At 44.1% G+C, this 13,590-nt stretch overlaps 1 protein-coding gene across 1 annotated transcript in view; it reads right to left on the reverse strand.

The window, feature by feature from the left end:
• Window positions 1-13,590, reverse strand: part of LOC134569110 (cytochrome P450 4B1-like) — a 78,495-nt gene that overhangs the window by 42,081 nt on the left and 22,824 nt on the right. The window contains exon 2 of the mRNA XM_063428013.1: window positions 10,046-10,190. Within this exon, the coding sequence (XP_063284083.1) occupies window positions 10,046-10,190 (145 nt within the window). The remainder of the gene's footprint in view (window positions 1-10,045; window positions 10,191-13,590) is intronic.

Here is a 13,590-nt window from a genome sequence, read left to right on the forward strand (position 1 = left end):
CGGATTTTCCCATAAGGGAATCTTCCAGTGCTTGAAGCCAAACACTCTGGGCTCTGAGCACTGCTGAACCCGCAACTTCAGCTCTGCACTGAAATCCTGCGGCCTGGTATATTCTTCTACATGAAGTTTCGGCTCTTTTGTCCATAGGATCTTTGAGGCCTGAGACTTCGCCAATGGGTATAGTGGTTTTCTTAGATAGTTGGGCAATCTGAATATCAACTTTAGGAAGATCTTCCCACTTTTCTTCAGACTGTAGTTTGAACAGCAGTTTAAAATGTTTTGAAATAAACGCCCGTCTTTCAGGATTCTTCCATTCTCTGTGAAGGAGATCCAATATTTTTGGAGACATAGGGAAACCTTTAACCTTCACATTGGTAGGTTCAGTCTCTTGAAAAGCCGCACTCACTTCTTTAATGAATCTTTTAAATTCTTCTGGTGGAAAACCCTCCTCCACACTAGAAGCCAGGCTGGAAATATCCGAAGGAGAAGAAAGGGAACATTCTCCAGAAGAGACGTCAGACTCAGAAGGGGATCTATTCCTCCAACGTTTTTTAGGCAATTTCTCTTGAATTGCTGGGTCTTTCTTCATCGTATCTTTAAAAGACTCAAATGTCTGGGACAAATTTTCCTGAAACCAGCCCAGGAAGGATGCCATATCCGACTGTTTTGTTTTTTCAAGTAATTCAGAAGCGCACTGGTTACATGTCTTTTTGCGACATCCGTCAGGTAGAGGAACAGCACATTCCAGACAACTTAAGTGCTTAGACTTGCTTGTGGCTTTTTTGGGCACAGAAGTAGACATCTTGTCCTTATCTGCCTTGTCCGGAGCTATAGGGCTGGACATATCTGTGAACCAGAATAAGGAAGCAATTAATAATAATTTAAAGAAATTAAAACGAAAGAAAGAAAGAAAAACGCATGCATTATAATAGGTGATAAAGAGGAGAGTTTAAATAGTTAAACCTCACCTTTATCCACCTGAGATCCGTGTAGGAGGGCTGGTGACACGGAGAAACCGAACTGTACACCCACCCTTGGGGTCAGAAGGGTTCAGCACAGCTTATATACCAATTTTGAAATTTCGCGCCAAAACTCCGGATCGCGCATGCGCAGTAGCGCGATACCGGGTTTGGTGGAACGCTACGTCACCCGGGCGTGCGTTCCACTGCTGTGTGCATGCATAAAGTCCCACGAGGAGGACCGCCCGGGAACTCCTGAGGAAAACCACATAAATTGCCCTACCTGGTCGCGTTCCGTAACGCCAGACTGGAAACACTCTGCCACTCAGCTCCCGCCCGGGGAGCTATCGGGCGCACACCTCCTCGATCAGCAGCCTGTGCTGATCGCACCTTCTCCACCAGACTGGGGAACCTGTCCGTCCCGTTGCCGGGACAAGAAGAACTGGCGTGTGTACAGGGCATACAGGATTTATGGAGGCAGCAGGCGGAGCACAGACATAAAAACCGGAAGAAGGGGGAGCTTCTTGTCCCAGATTGGAAGGAACATCCCAACTGTGAGTACTGCCACTATACTATACCAATCTCTGAAACAATAAAATTTGTAATCCACAAGGTTTCCTCGTCACTCCGACTGAGTCGTGCGCTTTAACCGGATCTTGCAGGGATTCTCTGGATCTGTTGTAGCTTGCCAAGAATCTACTGCTGCTGGTTTAACCCTGGAATGATGAATCCACAGAGTCACTTCGGCCACCTTTATTGCTGTAGGGGTAGACAAAAGAACAACATAAGGACCCCTCCACTTAGGCCCTAACGGTATATTATTCCATTCTTTAATCCACACTTGGTCTCCTGGATGATAACTATGAACAGGGGGATAAATATTCACAGGTAATCTATCTTGTACCCATTTCTGTACCTCCTCCATAGTTTTACCCAACTCCACAACCTGCTGCCGGGTAATTCCATCTCCCAACTGACTCAAATCCCCCCTTAAGTTACCAAGTACGGGAGGTGGACGCCCATACATGATTTAAAAAGGAGAGAGACCCATCCTTCTGGTAGGTGTACTTCGAATACGCAACAGAGCTATAGGCAAAAGAACGTTCCACTTTAGTTGGGTTTCCTGACACATCTTTGCCAACTGATTCTTAATAGTTCTATTCATTCTTTCTACTTTACCAGAACTCTGAGGTCTATATGCCGTATGAAGTCTCCACTTAATACCAAGCATATGAGTCAGTTGTTGTAAGCACTGATGAACAAAGGCTGGACCATTATCCGATCCTATAGAGCAGGGTAGTCCATATCGGGGTATTATTTCTCGTAGCAGGAATCGCACTACTTCTCCTGCTTTCTCTGTACGAGTAGGACATGCTTCTACCCAGCCTGAATAGGTGCACACAACTACTAGTAGGTAGCGATGTCCACCAGATTTAGGCATAACTGTATAGTCAATTTGTAGATCGGACATAGGGAGTCCTCCCATTTACTGAACTCCTGGTGGTTTTACTGGTCCTTGCCTTGCATTATTTTTAGCACACATTACACATCTTCGTACAATGGCTTGAGTTAAGTTGGACAATCTTGGTATGTAGAAATGTTTTCTGAGAGATTCTTCTGTACTCTCTCTTCCAGAATGTGTCCCGTTGTGATAGTTTTGGACAATTTCTACCGCTAGTGATGCTGGAATAACTATTCTCCCATCTTCTAACTGATACCATTTGTTCTCTAGGTATTTTCCAGGTTCAGTCTTTAACCACTCTTCTTCTTGAGCCGTATAAACTGAAGTCCATTGAGACAGTGGAGTCGGTATAAGAGCAGCTATATGTTCCACATATTCCTGTCTTCCTGATTCAGCTGCATTATCTGCCATCCGGTTTCCTTTGGTTACATCACCATCGCCTCTCAGATGCGCTCGACAATGTATAATACCAACTTCTTTTGGTTCCCATACTGCTTCCAATAGTTGTAGTATTTCAGCTGCGTACTTGATTTCTTTGCCCTCTGAATTCAATAGTCCTCTTTCTTTATACAAAGCTCCGTGGGCATGAGTGGTTAAAAACGCATACTTGGAGTCCGTGTAGATGTTTACTCTTAAACCTTCAGCCAATTGTAACGCTCGTGTTAGTGCTATCAATTCTGCCTTTTGTGCTGATGTTCCTTTTGACAGTGGCCAAGCTTCTATCACCTTGTCTATCGTTGTTACTGCATATCCTGCATAGCGAATCCCTTCTTTCACATAACTACTGCCGTCTGTATAATATTGAACATCAGGGTTCTGGATGGGAAAGTCACGAAGATCTGGTCTACTTGAAAATACTTCATCCATCACCTCCAAACAATCATGTTGACTTTCAGTAGATTGCGGCAAAAGGGTAGCTGGATTTAAGGTATTGACAGTCTCTAAATGCACTCTTGGGTTTTCACACAACATTGCTTGATACTTGGTCATACAGCTGTTACTAAACCAATGATTGCCTTTGTAATCCAACAATGTCTGTACTGCGTGTGGGACTCGTACATAAAGTTCTTGACCCAGAGTGAGTTTATCGGCTTCAGCTACCAGCAGGGCGGCTGCAGCTACGGCTTTTAGACAAGGTGGAAGACCACTGGCCACTGCATCCAGTTGCTTAGACATATAGGCAACAGGTCTTTGCCATGATCCCAAGTACTGTGTCAATACTCCCACAGCCATTAGAAACATAGAATGTGACGGCAGATAAGAACCATTCGGCCCATCTAGTCTGCCCAGTTTTCTAAATACTTTCATTAGTCCCTGGCCTTATCTTATAGTTAGGATAGCCTTATGCCTATCCCACGCATGCTTAAACTCCTTTACTGTGTTAACCTCTACCACTTCAGCTGGAAGGCTATTCCATGCATCCACTACCCTCTCAGTAAAGTAATACTTCCTGATATTATTTTTAAACCTTTGTCCCTCTAATTTAAGACTATGTCCTCTTGTTGTGGTAGTTTTTCTTCTTTTAAATATAGTCTCCTCCTTTACTGTGTTGATTCCCTTTATGTATTTAAATGTTTCTATCATATCCCCCCTGTCTCGTCTTTCCTCCATGCTATACATGTTAAGATCCTTTAACCTTTCCTGGTAAGTTTTATCCTGCAATCCATGAACCAGTTTAGTAGCCCTTCTTTGAACTCTCTCTAAGGTATCAATATCCTTCTGAAGATAGGGTCTCCAGTACTGTGTACAGTACTCCAAGAGAGGTCTCACCAGTGTTCTGTACAATGGCATGAGCACTTCCCTCTTTCTACTGCTAATACCTCTCCCTATACAACCAAGCATTCTGCTAGCATTTCCTGCTGCTCTATTACATTGTCTGCCTACCTTTAAGTCATCAGAAATAATCACCCCTAAATCCCTTTCCTCAGATGTTGAGGTAAGGACTCTATCAAATATTCTGTACTCTGCCCTTGGGTTTTTACATCCAAGATGCATTATCTTGCACTTATCCACATTAAATGTCAGTTGCCACAACTCTGACCATTTTTCTAGTCTACCTAAATCATTTTCCATTTGGCTTATCCCTCCTGGAACATCAACCCTGTTACATATCTTAGTATCATCCGCAAAAAGACACACCTTACCATCAAGACCTTCTGCAATATCACTAATAAAAATATTAAAGAGAATGGGTCCAAGTACAGATCCCTGAGGTACCCCATTCTTCTTTGCTCGTGTACATATAAGTAGAATGGTCGTGTGTGATCAGGTAGACCTAATGCTGGGGCACTCATCAAAGCCTTCTTCACATCTTCAAATGCCTTTTGCTGTTCTGGGGTCCATAGGAAGGGATCGTGTTCTGTACCCTTGATAGCTGCATACAGTGGTTTCGCCAGTATCGCATAACTGGGAATCCATATCCTACAGAAGCCTGCTGCCCCCAAGAATTCTCGCACTTGTCTTCTATTCTTGGGTATTGGTATTTGGCACACAGCTTCTTTTCTTTCTGGCCCCATTATTCTTTGACCTTCAGAGATATGGAATCCCAGATATTTGACAGTTGGCAAACACAACTGAGCCTTCTTCCTAGACACCTTGTATCCTGCCTTCCAGAGAATGTGTAGTAGATCGTGTGTTGCTTGCTGACATATTTCCCTTGTAACTGCGGCTATCAACAAATCATCTACATATTGTAATAGTACACACTCTCCTGGGATGGACTTGAAATCCAGTAAGTCTTGACTTAAAGCTGAACCAAATAGGGTAGGTGAATTTTTAAACCCTTGGGGCAGTCTTGTCCAAGTCATCTGGCGTTTCGAGCCCGTTACAGCATTTTCCCATTGGAAAACGAAGATACATTGGCTTTCTGCAGCAATTCGGAGGCAAAAGAAGGCATCTTTGAGGTCTAAGACTGTAAAATAGGTAGCCCCACCCAGAATTAAAGCAAGCAGGTTATACGGATTGGGCACAACTGGGTGTATACTTACAACCGCATCATTGACTGCTCTCAAGTCCTGCACAGGGCGATACTCATCTGTACCGGGCTTTTGAACAGGCAGCAATGGGGTGTTCCAGGGGGAAGTACAGAATTTTAGAATACCATACCGTATGAACTTATCCAGATAAGATTGAATATTCTTCTTAGCCTTCTGCGGGATATGATATTGCCGTAGGCTCACTGGATAAACCCCAAGTTTTAGTTCAATTCGAATGGGTGGAATATTGCGGGCCAGTCCTGGTGGGTTGTTCTCTGCCCAAACTCCTGGTATGTTGAATAAGGATTCATCACTCTTAGGGTTTTGGCTAGTCAACGCTGTATAAAGTCGCCACTCTTCTTCCTTTGGTACAGATAATGTCATAATACCTGAAGGTCCATTAAACTTTAAGGATGTTGTTCCATTTGGTAGGAACGTTATCTGCGCTTGTAATTTTGATAGCAAATCACGTCCTAGCAATTGGACTGGACATTCAGGCATATAAAGGAATTGGTGTTTCACTACGTGGCCTCCCAATGTACATTGTCGACTTTTAAGAACCGGTTTTGCAGCACTTCTTCCAGTTGCTCCTATTACGGTGATAGTTCTTCCAGATGGAGGAGCAACCAGATCAGTCACCACCGAATGTTCAGCACCAGTATCAATCATGAATGCACTCCTTTTTCCCCCTATTGATACTTCGACCATAGGCTCCGCTCGGCCAAGGGGGATGGAGCCCGGTCGGTATCAATAGTCATCCATGACTGTGTCAGCCAATCCTACAAAGTCCCTATCTTCTCTATCGCGGGACCTTTGCGCTGCGGGATAATATCTGTCTTCCCTAACACTACCTCTGTCATTACCATTACTCCCTCTGGGACCTCCTCTACCTCTCGCTCTACCTCTAAAGTTTCCATATCCTGCCCTCGTACTGCTCTCTTTTTGGACACTCGCTTCTCCAATGCCCTTCTTCTCTACAGTATGCACACTGATTCCTACTCAGGGGTTCCCTATTCCACTTGCTATCGCCTCTATCCGGGCCCCGTCTATCTACGCCTGCGATCGCTACCGCTAGCATATCCGCCTTTCTACGCATCTTCCTCTTTCTTACTCTCTGATTCCCTATTCATATAAACCTTATTAGCTACCTCCATTAGTTGGGTGATGGACATTCCTACGAACCCTTCTAACTTTTGTAGCTTGCGCTTAATATCTCCGTAGGCTTGGCTGACAAAGGCAGAGTTTATCATTCGGGAATTCTCAGGGGCTTCCGGATTAAAGGGGGTATACAAACGGTATGCCTCCAATAATCGGTCATAAAAGACACTGGGCGGTTCATCACTTTTCTGTATCACCTCAGCCGTCTTAGACATATTTATGGCTTTCTTCCCTCCGGCTTTCATGCCAGCAATTATAGCGTCTCTATAGGCTTTTAAATGAACCATGTCTGCGCCATTAACATCCCATTCGGGATCAGCATTAGGATAATGAGTTGCGGCCCATGCTGCTGGATTAGCTTGATTTAATGTACGAGCTTCTTCTTCCAGCGCTTTAATGGGCGCTTGGTTAATCCTAGTCCTCTCCTCGTTGTTAAACAATGTCATTAGTAATTGCTGGCAATCAGCCCAAGTAGGATTATGCGTCTGGACTATCGAGGTGAACAGGTAGGTCATGGCTTGTGGTTTGTCGGTATACGAGGAATTATGGGTTTTCCAATTCAAGAGATCGGTAGTTGTGAATGGGACATATGCGAAGACTGAGTCAGCATACACCATTTGACCTACATCATTAAGGTATGCTGACCCGGGAGTCAAACAAAGTGGCATATGATAATGTTTAGATTTTTGGGTACCGGTCAGTTGTCGGGTTAGTATAGGGCTTCGTTGAGGGGCGTCGGTTAGGGGTTCCAGTCGAGGGGTAGTAAGGCATTGGGATGTGGAAGCTTTATTGTGGGGAAGGTCGGTGAATAAAATATTCCGGGCCGGGCTAGAGGAAGCCTGACCGGAAGCTTGAGATGGCGCCAAATCAGGGTATGTAGGTTTAACGGGGGTAGGTACCGGAAGGGGAGGTTTAGTAATGAGGAGGATGGACTCTGAGCTAGAGGAGGAAGCGGATGGGGACAACGGGGAAAGGGGTGTAGAACTTCCTGTATCACTTCCCCTTGAGGAGAAATAAGGGGGAGGCATAGGGATCTCGGACTCAGGGGGCTTGTCCAAAATGGGCGTAACCATGGCCCTAGTGGACAAACGAGTCCTGGCCACCATGAGGCGACATTGCTCCTCGTGGCATATTCGGATCCATCTTGGCGAGTCGTTTACGGCCTGCCTCCAACAATCAATGTATGGAAACTGTCCGTAAAGTTCAGGCCTACCTGATACAGCCACGTGTACACGCTGTACCAGATTTGGATCTAAACTGCCACGTGGCAGCCATGCGGCAACCCAAGTAGGCCATTCCCTAGTACACAAAGTGATCAGTCGGGCAGGAGACATTTTAACCCCAAAATCACATTTTGTAAATCCCTTTTTAAAATTCTTTAACATGCATCCTAAGGGATCCAAAATCGTCGAGTCCGACGCGCCCATACTTAGCAATGGAGCGCCGTTTCCAACGAATACTATACACGCACTCTATTCAACGGTCACACCTGTTCCCTCGGCAACAGCCCCACGTGGTACAGTTACCAAGTGAAACGCACACAATAAAAACACGCAGGGAATTCCCGTACACACACAGCTGTTACACCAGTCACTAAGTAACTAATACTGTGCCCTTTGGCGAAACTATACCGTCACCCACGCTATAATCCCTATATATGAATTACCCGTCTATAACATTCCCCAGTAACATCGTCTTTACAAACAGTAGTTACAGTACGGTTAGCATAGGTCAAGTACAATTTAAGGTCACAATACAATTATTAGTGGTTATGGTGTTAGACATGCAATAAACAACAATTATTAGTATTTATATACAGTGTCAGTAAATATACAGGGTTATGGTACCGTGCACTATAATACAGCTACACACTATTAACACTCTCGCTAGACGGCAGAGCTCACGCTATCTAGCCAGATATACATGCTACTAAACAATCTTTAACAGATATACAATCCCAACTAATCTATTGGCCAGTACCTTGATGGACTACCTAAAACTATCTACATCCGTTTTGGTTAGCCACACTGCCCAAGCACCACATATAGCGAACTAGAGGGCGGAATTTACAACAGAACCCTTTTAGTCTATCTACTCTATCAAAAGTCTAGTGGGTTCCAAATTTACACGCCTTCCCACTTAGCCAAGATAGGTTGAGATCTAGCGGACCGAATTTACACAGACGCCGCTTAGTCTCCCGGTCCCTCCGACCTAGCGAACAAATTGTACACCCTAGAACGCTAGTCTAGACAAGACACCGGTGTCCGGCTAGGGCTATTTACACAGAACCCCGCCTGACTCCAAACCAAATTAAACGGTCTTACTAAAGAGCGTTCAATTGAGCGGTGCGCCTTCGCTCCTTCCCTCCGACAGAGGGGGCAGATTCCGTACACAAATAACCCCTTATGTGCCTACCGCACAATCGGTATACCCCTAGTGGGTCCGCCGTCTAAAACAGCGGTCGTCTTACCTCCTCGTTCCTGAACCTGAGTTCACACTCATTGACGGGGACACCCCAGCACTTACTACGTAGAGGCCGATGATCTCCTGGACAACAGACCAGTGGCGCCGAGACGAAGGGAGGTCCACGCAGAAGTTCAGGGGTGCAGCCGTAGAGAACGTGGGCAAAGATAGACCGTCTCACGCCTCTGCTTCTCAGCTACCGTTGAACGATGAGCTTCCCGGCCAATGCACCAAATGATACCGGAGAAACTGACGGAAACCAAGCACAGAGAGATGGACACAGGTTTCTTCAGGAAGGAAGAGATTCTTTATTCGGTTCACCGATCGGGACTCAGAGGGACTAATGTCACCAAAATACAACAAGTTCTGAGCCCCGGACAATAGTGCAGGCTCCTTATATAGGCACATAACTCCTCCCATATTAAGCTCCACCCGCACATTCTCATAACCAATCAAAACGAACAAAAACTAACTTCCTGTTTGACCGCATGGCTTGTCCAGCACAATGGAGGAGGGGAATACTACATCCGGTATTCTTGCACATGCTCCATACACTACTGATCGTATCTTGCCTCGTGCAACCGACCGATACGTCAGCATATGCACGTACACATGCCACGTGGTAATCTCGGCCTACTAAATTTATTTTTACCGAGATTCCACCACAATTTCCCTATTCACATTTGTTTGCAGGGCACTTTTCCTACTCTTACCCCCATTTCACTTCCTTTTGCAGCCCTCTAGCCCTTTCCAGGACTTATTAAGAGCCATTTTTGTGCCCAAAAGATCGGGTCCCCATTGACTTCAATGGGGTTCGGGTTCGGGTTCAAGTTCGAGCCCGAACCCAGAATTATTTTCGAAGTTCGGCCGAACCTGCCGGACCCGAACATCCAGGTGTCCACTCAACTCTAGTCATTATAGTTTGGTGTTTCGTGAATAAGCCCTTTACTAAATTGGCTGTTCACAATGAAGGTTAATGGTTGACCTTCCCAGTAATGCAGATTTAATTAATAAATAAAGTCAGTTACCTGGCCTTGACAGTATAGTTTTGGCGTATTCCGGGTGAGTGATGTTCAAATATGCAACAAACGGTCCAAACCACACAGGATTGGCATATGGGAATTGGATGGCCCATTCCAAAACTTTATCCAGTGGTTTCCCATCTTCATTAAGCTGCAGTAGAAAACAAAACACACCAGACATTAGAGATTAATGAAGAACCAAAACTTCACCATTCAATAGAACACTGAAAATTAGTGATGTTGCGAACATAAAATTTTCCGTTCGCGGACAGCGAACGCGAACTTCCGCAAATGTTCGCGAACGGGCGAACCGGGCGAACTGCCATAGACTTCAATAGGCAGGCGAATTTTAAAACCCACAGGGACTCTTTCTGACCACAATAGTGATGGAAAAGTTGTTTCAAGGACACTAACACCTGGACTGTGGCATGCCGGAGGGGATCCATGGCAAAACTCCCATGGAGAATTACATAGTTGATGCAGAGTCTGGTTTTAATCCATAAAGGGCATAAATCACCTAACATTCCTAAATTGTTTGGAATAACGTGCTTTAAAACATCAGGTATGATGTTGTTTCGATCAGGTAGTGTAAGGGTTACGCCCGCTTCACAGTGACAGACCAAACTCCCCGTTTAACACAGCGCAAACAACCACAAACAGTCCATTTGCACAACCGCAAACTCCCCATTTGCACAAGGTTGGATACCGATCGATGATTCGATATTCTGAGCCCTCTCTGATTTACTGTACACGACTATTCGATATTCCCACAAATTTTATATAGCATTTTATGTTTGTTTGAGACCACCTTAAAAATATTGGATATCGCTAAAAATCATTAAGCTGCAGTAGAAAACAAAACTCTACAAACCTCTAAAACGAACCAAACTACTCATCCATCCGCTATACCACTTTATCCCACCTAGAACTAGTGCCCAGTTAAAATACTTGACTCTTACTTACCCACACTCAGTCATGCCACACACATTTCACCACTACTCTCACTGAATCCCTCTGACTACGGCTAAATTCATCTTCTACATCAGAACACTACTCCTAAGATTGGGTTGTATCCATGTCTCAGGTGTTTCATTTAGAATAGGGGCAGCTTCGGTCTCTTTCAACACTGACACTCCAGTGCATATTATTAAAAGATTGGGCAGATGGAAATCCTCAGTCTACAACCGATATATTCCTCATCCCGAGAAAGAAATGAGGAAAGCTTTTAAAAGCTTTTAAAAGTTTGGCTTTGTAAATTTCATGCAATAAGTGTGTTTTTCTTTAATACCTTTTCACCCTCTTTGCATGAACCCGATTTACATATATTACTAATATGTTTCTGAACATATATATTATATTATTCACTCACTCACTCTCTGGGCCGGCATAAGACATCATGATGCCTAGGTCCAACGATAAATGACTATGAGGGATAATGTATAATAAACACAGGTTACTGGCTATGGGGGGGATGATGTATAATAAACACAGGTTACTGGCTATGGGAGGGATAATGTATAATAAACACAGGTTACTGGCTATGGGAGGATAATGTATAATAAACACAGGTTACTGGCTATGGGAGGATAATGTATAATAAACACAGGTTACTGGCTATGGGGGGGATGATGTATAATAAACACAGGTTACTGGCTATGGGAGGGATAATGTATAATAAACACAGGTTACTGGCTATGGGAGGATAATGTATAATAAACACAGGTTACTGGCTGCGGGGAGGATAATGTATAATAAGCACAGGTTACTGGCTATGGGAGGATAATGTATAATAAGCACAGGTTACTGGCTATGGGGGGGATAATGTATAATAAACACAGGTTACTGGCTATGGGGGGATAATGTATAATAAACACAGGTTACTGGTTGTGGGGGGATAATGTATAATAAACACAGGTTACTGGTTATGGGGGGATAATGTATAATAAACACAGGTTACTGGCTATGGAGGATAATGTATAATAAACACAGGTTACTGGTTGTGGGGGGATAATGTATGATAAACACAGGTTACTGGCTATGGGGAGGATAATGTATAATAAACACAGGTTACTGGCTATGGGAGGGATAATGTATAATAAACACAGGTTACTGGCTATGGGAGGATAATGTATAATAAACACAGGTTACTGGCTATGGGAGGATAATGTATAATAAACACAGGTTACTGGCTATGGAGGATAATGTATAATAAACACAGGTTACTGGCTATGGGGGATAATGTATAATAAACAAAAAAATAATAATAATAACAAAAAAAAAGAATGCAGCTTCAGAATTAATCTAAATTGTATGCTGTCTGGGAGGTGGGAGGGTCTGGGAGGGAGGGTCTGCTGCTGATTGGCTGGAATGTGTCTGCTGACTGTGAGGTACAGGGACAAAGTTTACTCAATGATGACGAATAGGGGGCGGACCGAACATCGCATATGTTCGCCATCCGTGGCGAACGCGAACATGCGATGTTCGCCAGGAACTATTCGCCAGCGAACCGTTCGGGACATCACTACTGAAAATTACTTATAACGTGTTATGTGATGTTTCATTTTCTTTTAATATAGATTCAGAATGTAGAAATTGACCTCACAGTCCAGTTCAGTCCTGGCACAGCCAATGCACACATTGCATTGGAGGAGAAAATTATACATTAAAGGGACATTATAGGCACCCAGACCGCTTCAGCTTTATTGAAGTGGTCTGGGTGCAGTGCACCTGTCCCCCTTAGTCCTGTGTAATGGACCGTTTTGCACACAAGAGGTTAAAAACCGTTTAGGCGATATTCCTCTTTCCAATGCACAGGCTGAACTGCAAACTACACGAATCCTCCAACTCCCGAACAGGAAACACACGAACACTGAAAACAGATGAACAGGAAAAGCATACAATCACCTTACACTCCTGGCAATCAGCATACAATCCAATTCCCCAAATAACGAGACGACACTTCAATTTGAGGTCAAGCAGAACTGACTGTACTGGCACATACTGCCTATTTTACTCACAATCCACAAACATAGTACTGCCCACAGGGTTTTTAAATACAACCAATCAATCCGTACAATACACACAGACACTCCCACACAAAATCCTCCCCTCTGCCTGTGATATGATTACTGAACACAATGGGTGATATAATTATCACAGGCAGAGAAATACAGTTTTATAAAACATATCACAGGGACCCCAAAACATGCAATAACCCCATCAGAACCGGGGGATCTGGGTGAACCACATATCTAAAATTCACCCAGATCCGTTCAGTAGTTTGGAAGATACAGTTTAATGCAGATTCCGCAGAACATATACAGGCTATATGAAAAACTATTACTGTATAATGTGTCCCCTGTTGTATAGTTTAAAACTACTGCACAATGTCTTTGTGCACCAAATACGGCGAGATGGCACCGTGTAGAAAAGTCCAAACAGTGTCTGAGTTAAAATGGCTGCCATCCATTGTTCTCACCATGTGCTTTATCCATTGTTCTCACCATGTGCCTCTGATACATGAAATGGTGGCCACCCAGTAACTCCACAGT

Source organism: Pelobates fuscus, chromosome 7, assembly GCF_036172605.1.
Source record: "Pelobates fuscus isolate aPelFus1 chromosome 7, aPelFus1.pri, whole genome shotgun sequence".
NCBI classification, from domain to species: Eukaryota; Metazoa; Chordata; class Amphibia; order Anura; family Pelobatidae; genus Pelobates; species Pelobates fuscus.